The 10,000-nt window shown below is 44.8% G+C and overlaps 1 protein-coding gene across 8 annotated transcripts in view; it reads left to right on the top strand.

The window, feature by feature from the left end:
* The window catches only part of dysf (dysferlin, limb girdle muscular dystrophy 2B (autosomal recessive)), a 69,017-nt gene that overhangs the window by 47,518 nt on the left and 11,499 nt on the right, over positions 1-10,000 (top strand). For all 8 annotated transcript variants that reach the window (XM_087175126.1, XM_087175132.1, XM_087175129.1 and 5 more), the window contains 6 exons: positions 279-377; positions 6,221-6,349; positions 6,834-6,989; positions 7,090-7,181; positions 8,866-9,036; positions 9,156-9,298. In XM_087175126.1, the coding sequence (XP_087031252.1) occupies positions 279-377; positions 6,221-6,349; positions 6,834-6,989; positions 7,090-7,181; positions 8,866-9,036; positions 9,156-9,298 (790 nt within the window). The remainder of the gene's footprint in view (positions 1-278; positions 378-6,220; positions 6,350-6,833; positions 6,990-7,089; positions 7,182-8,865; positions 9,037-9,155; positions 9,299-10,000) is intronic.

The following is a 10,000-nucleotide window of genomic DNA, read 5'->3' as shown; positions in this document are numbered from 1 at the left end:
ACAGGGCTTTAAAGGGTCAAAGGTCATTAGTGGAGCTTAGACGTTACATGGAGTTACACCCAATTAGTGATGGAGAATCTTAACTTGGCAAGTCAGTCTGCAAGAAAAATAAAGATGTGGAGATGAATCCAATGCAAATGTGTAAAATATAAAAATACACAGTTTTGCAATTTGTAATAAAGAATATTGCTAAAAAATCTCATCTCCATCTTCGTCATTAGTGTCTCCAATCCACTGTCAACCTGCCGACCTCTGACCTCTGATCATGTGACCAACAGGAAGAAGAGTTCATGGACTGGTGGAGTAAGTTCTACGCCTCGACGGGAGAGAAAAACAAGTACGGGACGTACCTGGAGAGAGGCTTCGACACGCTGAAGGTAAGACAGGGGGTTTAATGTGTGTGAGCATGTGATATTGAATGCATCGTACGGGTGTGATATCGTTAGCATTCACACAATAAGTTGAGTTGACAATAGACAGAAAACAATCAAGTAGATTTAGATAACGAGCGTTTTCAGTCAAATATCAGGTAAAACACAAAATATTTGCTAGTTGCTAGTTACAGTTTCAGCATATTGGGTGTTGGGGAAAAAACATGTCATGCATATGCAACAATGTCATGATGGATATATTAAATTATTTAAATGTTTTGTTCTTCACCACATGCTACATGCTACATGCTAGTAGGTGAATCTAGCTAGCTAACCTGACACATGGGGCTCCAGTGAGAATCAGCAGCTAGTAGCAGACTACACAAAGTTAGCGCTTGCAGATATAAACTGTGGGTGTCTCAGACCGTCAACAGGCCTTAAAAACCACAAAATTAAAACTTTCCACTCCCTTATTAAAATCCATATACTAGATGCTAATAGCTAATTAGGCTCTCAGAGCACCGTAGCTTCTTGCGATATTGAAAGTTTTCCTCTCATTAATTTTGCAATTTGTGCAGTTTATGGAACAAATTTGAGTAATTCTTGTTTATATTTATTCATTTTTATTCTTATACTTTATATTTAGTTATTCATTTACGTATAAGAATGCTGTCATTGGAAAAATATATCATTAAATACAAGAATAATGACCAGTGATCAGTAGTAAAAAAAATAAATTGGAGTTCCTCTAATATTTTTTGAACCATGTGCATGAGTTTGTCTCCAGGCCTAAATTGTGTTGGAGAGAAAATGAAAAATTGTTAAGAAGGTGAAGATCAATGAAGTGAATGTGAGAGAGGAAAACATGAAGAAGATGGAGACAGTGCAGCCCTTTGTTCCACTTTCTTAAGATGTTTTGCTCGTTGCCCCAAACTTCACCATTTAAATCACATTTTTGCCGACGTGCCAGTTCCCTCCGTCAGTCCGTCCATCCCTCCATCCTTCTCCTCCTCCTCCTCCTTCTTCTTCTTCTCCTTCTTCTCATGCCCCGTCCTCCTCGAAGCCCGGCGCCGTGACATTCCAGCCGTTTTCCGAACGACTCCGATGACTCACCCGTGGTGAATTCGCTTCGGGAACGCCGCAGTGGGAGGCACGCGGGGAAAGAAAGGCCGCGCTCCGATGTTGGCGAGTCCGAAAACGAGCGATCACGTCAGCCGCCGTCCTCGTCTGTCTTTAGTCTCGTTCTTTAAGAGTCTGCCACGGTTCAGCCACCGTCCCAGGAGCAACCTCCCCCTTCCAAACCCCCCGCCATCGCCCACGCTATGATCAACCCTTATCCCGATTCTCTCGGCCCAAACGTCGACCTTTTCTTCCACCGGGACTCAAAAGCACACGTCAGTCTTCTTGTCTGATGCCCAAACAAATGACTAATCATGTCAGAATTTGGCCTTTTTTTATGGCTCTTAAATTAGACCTCTAACCTCTCCCTTGAAAGCCATTTCACATCAGTGCAGCAGCTTTAACTCTGTCCTTTCTCTTACTTAATAGAGCCTCTGGTTTGTTTTTAATGTATCCTGAACAAGAGCTCTTCTTGCTGACTTAAACTGTTGTGAAAAAGCTTTTACAAAAAAAAAAGGTTTGTGGAAGATTAATAAATCATTTGATCAAATTTTGGAGGTACTAGTAAAATAAGGAGCCAAGTGGTATTTGAAAATTACCTTCTAACTACCAGAAATGTTCCAGAAAGTCCAGGTCGTACGGGCTCCACTAAACTAAATGGCACAATAGAGAACAATAACAGCTTCCCCAATAGTCGCTGACCCGTGAAAGGCTCTTTCCATTTTTTATTTTTTGATGGGTGTATATTTTTTTTCATTCAGGAAGCCCATTAAACGGTTTCACCCAGGCCGATGGAAACACATCTAAGTTGCCTTTTGAGTTTTTTTTTTTTTGCGACGTTTCAAAAACTTTGCTCAAAATTCACTCGACAGCTGGATGGAAACTAGCGAAATGACCAATGAGCCACTGGTTCCGTCGTCGCTTTGCCTCAGTTTCACCCTCCACTCGTTCATCCCCTCCACCCTCCTCTTGTGCCAACGCCATTTATTTATCCCTCTCCTCTCCTCTCCTCTCCTCTTCCTCTCTTTCCTTTTGACGAACCCTTTTGCTCAGATCTGCTACTGTCACAGTGAAATGAGCCACTCTTTCCAACCTTTCCTACCCCCTTTACCTTCCTCTCACCCCTTGCTGCCACCTCCTTTCTCGTCACCCTCCTACCTCCTCTCCTCCCTCTGCCCTTTGACAATCTTTGGGTTGCTACTGTCAGCTGAGACACAGTTTCCAGCCTCGCTCTGACCCAAGGTAAACTCTCTCTCTCTCTCTCTGAGTACACTCACCTTTCCTCTCGGCCTCGGCTCTGCTGCCTTTTCTGTCACCTTTCTGTTTCTGTTTCCATCCCCTGCTGCTACCATGGAGGTCCGTTACAGAACGACCTTTGGAAATGGCTAAATACTGTAAAACATAACCAGTTAAGCAAATTAGAAATGCCTGAAAAATACAACCTGTGTGGCTAAGGATTCGTCCAGTATAGAAAAGGACAGATAACTATAACTTATACGCACACTACTATTGAGTTTTTATCCATTTTTTTCTGCAGATATATTTGTATTTTTCTTTAGAGAAATCTAGAGACCAACTTGTCACATATGGACGCTTAGTCAGAATTTGGCATCGCGCAGCGGGTACCCCTCTAGCATCATTTTTCAACGAGCGAGGTTGTCCGCCATCCACCCCGACCTCCCACTCCCCGGTGACTCCACAGCTGTTAATAAATATAGCGCTTTATTCATTTAAAAACCATGTTGAAAAATGATGCTAAAGTGGTACCTATTGCGTGATGCCAAGGAGTTCTGACTAAGCGTCCGTACGTGACAAGTTGGGAGTGAAATCTGTGATGTTGCTTTGCACTCTGATGATGATTCTCAACTAAGTTCTGGAGGTATAAGAGCTTTTTTCCCCCGGAAGTTTTACGTCCTCGGAAAGTGCAAGTCTGGCTGAATATAAAAATATTTGTATCACATCGGTGTGCTCAGATTTGACCGAGCTGTGACTTCAAGAAGGAGTGCAATTTATTATGTTGCTAATAAGGTGCTAAGAGTTTTAACGTAGCTTAATTACAGCCGCTGCTGCAGCTTGAACTGTTGATCCACGTTGGTGAGTGGGCCTGTTAGCAAATGCTAGATAGTTAAAAAAGCATCCACACATAAAATTAATTGGATGTTTATTCAGATAATCAGGTAAAAACCAGGTCAGAAAACGACTGTGTGGCAGCCAGAGGACACGTCACATCAAATGTGAAACCCAGTTTCCTGTTTTCTTCCTTCCACCTGCTCAGTTTCACCTAATTTCTTCCTTTCCCCTCTTCACCTTCTTTATACTGTCCTTTTCAATATCCTCTCTCCGTCTCCAGTGAAGTCAGATGCTCTTCCCGTCCTTGGCTCACCCCTCTCCCTCCCACACTGTCACCCGTCCTCACCTCGCTTCCTCCTTTCTGCCTTTTAATTTCCTTCCTCTGCCTCCCGTCTTCCTTGACAGCAGGATCGGTTAGCTGTGCTTCTGTCACGCTGTTTCCATCCTCGTTACGTCTTGGCTCACCTCTCTCCTTCCCCTTTCACCTTCTCCCCACCTTTCTCCCCCTGGTGATTGGGGATTAGTCAAGCTCCGGTGAGCCAGTGTTTCCAGACTCGTCTTGCATTCGCACCATCCGAGCTTTCTGCAAGGTTTTCACACCTCCGGGCTCCTCAGCCTCAGCTTCACCTTTTAAATGTATTTTTAAGTAGTACAGCAATCATTTAGTTGGCTTTTACAATCATGGATTTCTTTTCTGTTGCTGGGAAGTCACTGGGAAAAGTTGTGAGCAAGGCTGCTGAGATCTTATCCAGATCTCTCATTGAATCCCCCAGTTTCCAATCTTTAAGCTAAGCTTGGCGGATGCTAGTGGTCACTTCATATTTACCGTGCCCAGCAGGCACGCAGCTGCTCTAATGCTGACAAACTTGACAATAATTTGTTGGTTTTTAAGTTGCGACTTCCAAATGAGTCGTGAGCGAAACCCAACGTCTGCTAAATTAGCCAACGATGGGTTTGAGGTCCGTCCTGTTGTTACATTGGCGTCCAGTGACACAAGAGCGGTATCAATCTTCTCCAACGCTCGGCACAAAGTTATGTCAGACTCGTGGTGATTGTCTACTACTTCCACGCATCATGTACCAACCCTGCAACCACAAGTGCTTTGTCTGAACCTTCTCCCCCTCTCCCTCGGTACTGGGTTTGGTGTTTGAGTATTGAAACGAACTGCTGTTCCCAGACCTCTCTTTTCGTTTACATCATCCCTCCTCATCACTCCCTCTTTCTCCTGTTCCTCCCCCCCTGAAGTCCTCACCCTGCTTTTCCAACTCTTTCACTCCTCTCCGCCCAAATCCTCGACCGTATACCCTTCATTCATCTCGTCGTCCTCCTCCTCCCGCTCTTTCTCCTCGTCTCCCGCATCGCTCTTTCCTAACTAACCTCTTTGTTCTCTTTGTTTCTCAATGACCAAAAAAACAAACAAAAAAACGTTACAGTGGATGGAAAGCATCTTGTTGCTTTCATAACCTTTCTCCTCCCCCTTTCAACTCATTTTAATAAACTACTCCCAAGGCCAGTATCTCCCATTTGTACCCCAAAAACCACCAGTGGCACATAATACCAGAAATGTTACACTGCAAAGAAAACGAGAAGATCAACACCGCTGTCACGTGTGTGTGACTAGTTTTATGAGGAAATATGAGATAAGCTATAGACTTAAACTTAACCTGTATACATTTACATTTTCACAAACTGGTGCCGTTAAAAGAATGTGGAATTACCTGGTAGATGTTCTTCGTTTTTATTCTGAAGAAAACTTAAAAATATAAAGATTCTCAAGCAAGTTCTGCAGGTTTAAAGAGCATCTTTCTCTTTTTTTTGTGACGATAAAAGAACAATTAAATCCTATATGTGTATTTGTATTCACCCTCCTCTTCCTCCTCCTCTTCCTCCTCTTCATAGCACAGTAGTTGTGTTAGTCTGATGTTGAAGTGAACCACTGTTTCCAGCTCGCTCCGTGAGACTTCGCCTCTTCAGCGGCAGTCGCAGTCAGAGCTGTCATACCTCGATGATAGGGAAAGAATGAGGGAGTGTGTGTGTGTGTGTGTGTGTGTGTGTGTGTGTGTGATGTAAACAAACATCACTAATGAAAACAAATGAATCTTTTTGTGCTTTTGACACATAGACGCCCCTGCCCAGATACAGTATGTGCACATTTAGACACACACACACACACACACACACACACACACACACACTCTGTCTTGTGCCAGCCCCTGCAGTGTGAGTGTAATATAGTGTTGAGTAGCTTTTGGCTGCAGTTTAAATCCAATACCAGTGGAATTACATTGGCCAATACTCAACTATGATGCCATATAGAATAGTGTGTGTGTGTGTGTGTGTGTGTGTGTGTGTGTGTTCCTGTTGTTCACTAGTTGTCGTAAGAATAAATTATTCACCAAAAACACAGAAACAAGTTCATACGAGTTTGTTGTATCCACTAAAATAATCCTGGTTTCATTCCTTTCTTCTTCTTCTTCTTCTTCTCCTCTCATTTTCTCTCATCCACGTCCATCACACCTTCACTCACCCCTTCGTCGTCGTCCCCTTCTCTCTCCCCTTTTCCCTCTTCCTATATCTTTTTCTCTGTCTTCACTCTGTCCATCTCTTCTTCGTCACGTGAACAACAGTAAGGTGTAATAAGCTCTTCTTCTCTCCCTCAGGTGTACGACCATGAGTTGGAGAAGCTCGAGGGTCTCGAGGGTCTCTCCGATTTCTGTCAGACGTTCAAGCTGCACAGAGGACGGACTCAGGATGAAGGAGAGGATCCATCAGTGGTGGGAGAGTTCAAGGTAAAAGTTCAGTCGTTTCTATTCAGCTCCATCACGTCCGGGTTTGTTGTTGGTGTTTATGTTACATGATTCATTTTGTCCCCCTCCTCATGTTTGATAACATCTTGGTTTTTCCTAAATAATGTTGGTCACATTCTATTATATCACTTTCTGCATAACGTTATGTCACAAAATGTCACTTTAAGTTGCACCACAAACGCAAAAAAAAACCGTTATCAATTTACGTCATGTCACAAAACGTCAAGAAACGTCACAAAATGTCAGAAAACGTTAGTGGATGTGTTGTCGCATAAAACAGCTCAAACCGTCACGTCACAAAACACAACTCGTCAGGAAAGACACAAGAATCAAATAACGCCACAAAACGTCATGAAACGTCACAAAATGTCACCTGCTCATTTACTTGCTCATCTCTACTCTCTTGAATTTAACTTCCTTTATTATCGCTCACCCCTTTAACTGCGTCTTCCCATCCATCAACTAGGGTATGTTTAAGATCTACTCCCTGCCAGACGACCCCTCCGCCTCCGTCCCCCCGAGACAGTTCAGGAAACTTCCTCCCAACGGCATCGAGGACTGTCTGGTCCGAGTCTACATCATCCAGGCTCACGGGCTGCAGCCCAAAGACGCCAACGGGAAGGTACGAGGGGGCCGGAACAGTGTCTGGTTATTATTGTCATTGTAGACGTGGACATGGATATTAAAACCCTTTAACTTGTGTCCCGCTTTTGTGTTTCCAGTGTGACCCCTATGTGAAGATCACCTTGGGGAAAAAGACCATCAACGACCATGAAAACTACATCCCCTGCACACTGGACCCTGTGTTCGGAAAGTACGTAATGTCCCCTCGAGGTCTCCGTCTCTCTGTCTGTAGCCGAATCCAAATGTCCCGACTCCCCCCCCCGAAACACACGGACTCTTAAACTTTACGAGCACGGCTTCCGGGAAGTCCTCGAGCGCCGAGTGCGATCCAGATCCACAAGCTCATCGCGTCTGCAGACTTCCAGAGAGTCTGGTCTTCGCTAGACTTCAACTTGGAAGAAAAAACGCACAGTTCAAAGTTTTATTGATGCGACATGTAAAAAGAAAGAGATGATATTTTTTTATTCAGTATTTATCATCTAACCTCGGTCTGTTATTCTGCTTTAAACCCTGCACATGACTTACATTACAAGGACTTTTTTTCTTGTTTTTCCTTCCCTGAAATCCAGCGTGCTGTGATTTACTGTCGTACATCTTGTGTTTCTCTAAAGCTGATGGATTTAAATAAGTCTCTGAAACTCTACGCTGTAACTCCATGTAAAAGAATTAACAAACTGTGAAGTGGGGTTTTTCGCCTCCACGTCTTCACAATCCGCCACAGAACACAGCAGCCGTGGTCGGTTGGTGTGTGGTTGGTAATTTGGTGAAACAAAAAAAAGAGAAAAGAAATACTCACTGAGGATTTGGCACCGCGTGCATGTCGACACAGTTTGAGTGTGTTTTTCGAACATGTGAGAAGGAGGCTGCGTTCAAGATAAACTCGGTGTCAAGTTGCTCTTTAAGGCTTTTTATCACTTTCGGCCTGTTTTAGTTGTGCGTAGCTCCGAGCAAATTTCCACTTAATCAGTTCACCACAAACCAACTGACACATAATTGAATATGGGGCTTTGGAAAAAGCACCTGTTGCCAAGCTGCTTTTCTTTTTTTGGGTTCTCACTGTTCTTAGTCCGGACTTTTTTTTTCTTCAGTTTTAACTGTGTCACATATAATTATGGTTTAAAGTTGGAGGCTCGGAGAAGTGAAAGCGAGGTCTGCTGCGCTGCACCTAACGGAGAACAGCTCGTCGTTGTTCAGCTAAACGGGCGAAACGATGGGTGGATTTTCTCGCCCCAGCCAAGACTCATTGCTCAGATTGAAACTAAGGAAGATGTTTTTCCATGAACATATCTCCTGGTTTAAAGTCACACTCAGAGCACGGTCGACTAAAGAGCTCGACTTCAGCAGGTTGAGTCAGTATCTGATCACTTCTCCCTCTCTGCATCCTCTTCAGTGTTTCCTCCCCTCTGAGTCCTTTTCCACGTTCACACCAGTAGGGGTCGCTGCACTCACACCGATGGCAGCAGAGCAGGGGCACGTCACACGGCTGAACAATCAGCTCACTCCTTCTGAAAAACTCCTGACGAGTCATTTTTCTGTTTTTTGGTGAAGTTTTGATCTTCAGAGGGTCGAATTCAGAGTTCAGATTTCTTCTTCTTCTCTTTCTTCAGAGGATTTTTATCTCATGTTTCAAACTGTCAGAGTATCTGACATGTTGTCTCATGTCCTGTCACATTATATCATGTCCTGTCCTGTAAAGTCCCGTCCCATCACATCATGTCACAGAGTCTCTCATCCAGTCAAACTCACATCCATCACACTACGTCACATCTCACGTACAGCTGTGACATCACGTCCCTAGAAATGTCTCGTCATGGGACGTCCCGTCACAAACGCTTTAATCAAAGCTCTGACTGTCTTCCCTCTTTTTCCTCCAGGATGTTTGAGTTCACCTGCTCCCTCCCCCTGGAGAAGGACCTCCGGGTGATGCTGTACGACCACGACATGCTGACCAAAGACGAGAAGATCGGGGAGACTGTGATCGACCTGGAGAACCGCTTCCTGTCCAAATACGGCGCCCTGTGCGGCCTGCCGCAGTCCTACTGCATGTGAGTGGACGCGCTTCACGCTTCCTGTCACCGATTCACTGTCTGTTCGCCGTTTGTATACGTGGTTACTCTGTCTCTACCTCACACGCTCTCCTTCTCTGTCTCTCGCCCCCCGTCAGCTCGGGGGTGAACCAGTGGCGAGATCAGCTGACCCCGAGGCAGCTGCTGTGGCGAGTGTGTGAACGGCGGAACCTGCGGAAGCCGGTCTACCAGGACGACGTGGTCCACTTCAGGGGAGACCAGTACACCGTCGCAGACCTGGGTGTGTGATCAGTGTGTGTGGTTGTGTTCAATTTAGGGCGTCACACACACACACACACACACACACACACACACACACACACACACCATTAAAACAGAGTCCGTTCAAATGGAAACACAAACTGCACAGATGTAGTGGTTCTTACACGTTACAGTAAATTCACAGCAAATAAATCACTCTGCACTCTGTTCCCACTCCACCCATATCTCTCTTTCCGTTTCATTTTCTCTCTCTTCACTCTCACCCTTTTCTCTTTTCTCCCCCCTCCCTGCCTTTCATTTCCCTCGTCCCGTACTACACATACCTCAAACCTCTCTCTCTATATGATTCAACCCCTGCTGTCTTTCGTATTAGAAATCCTGTTATCATCTCCACTGTCCTTTCCTTCTTCCCTCTTTTCCTTTTCCTCTATGAACCTGCTCCTCTTCCTTCTTTCCATTTTTCTCCTTCCTGTTTTCTATCCTCTTTTTCTCACCCTTGTCTCCCTCTCTTCTTTACTCCTTTGTTTCCTTCCTCTACATTTTCTCACCCCTGCTCCTCCCTTCACTCTTCATCACTTTACCTTCCTCCGTCTCCTCCTCTCCTACTGAGGCAGAACTTGGGAGGGGGGAGGAAAGGAGGATGGGGGGGGGGGTTCAATCACAGGACCACCTGAAGAGCTGAGCGATGAGATAAATATTCAAGATTAATTTTCACACACAC

The sequence above is a fragment of the Seriola lalandi genome, unplaced genomic scaffold (genome assembly GCF_002814215.2).
Source record: "Seriola lalandi dorsalis isolate HSWRI2012SDOR001 ecotype SW California unplaced genomic scaffold, Sedor1 jcf7180002054418, whole genome shotgun sequence".
NCBI classification, from domain to species: Eukaryota; Metazoa; Chordata; class Actinopteri; order Carangiformes; family Carangidae; genus Seriola; species Seriola lalandi.
This window is presented reverse-complemented; position numbering and strand designations above follow the sequence as displayed.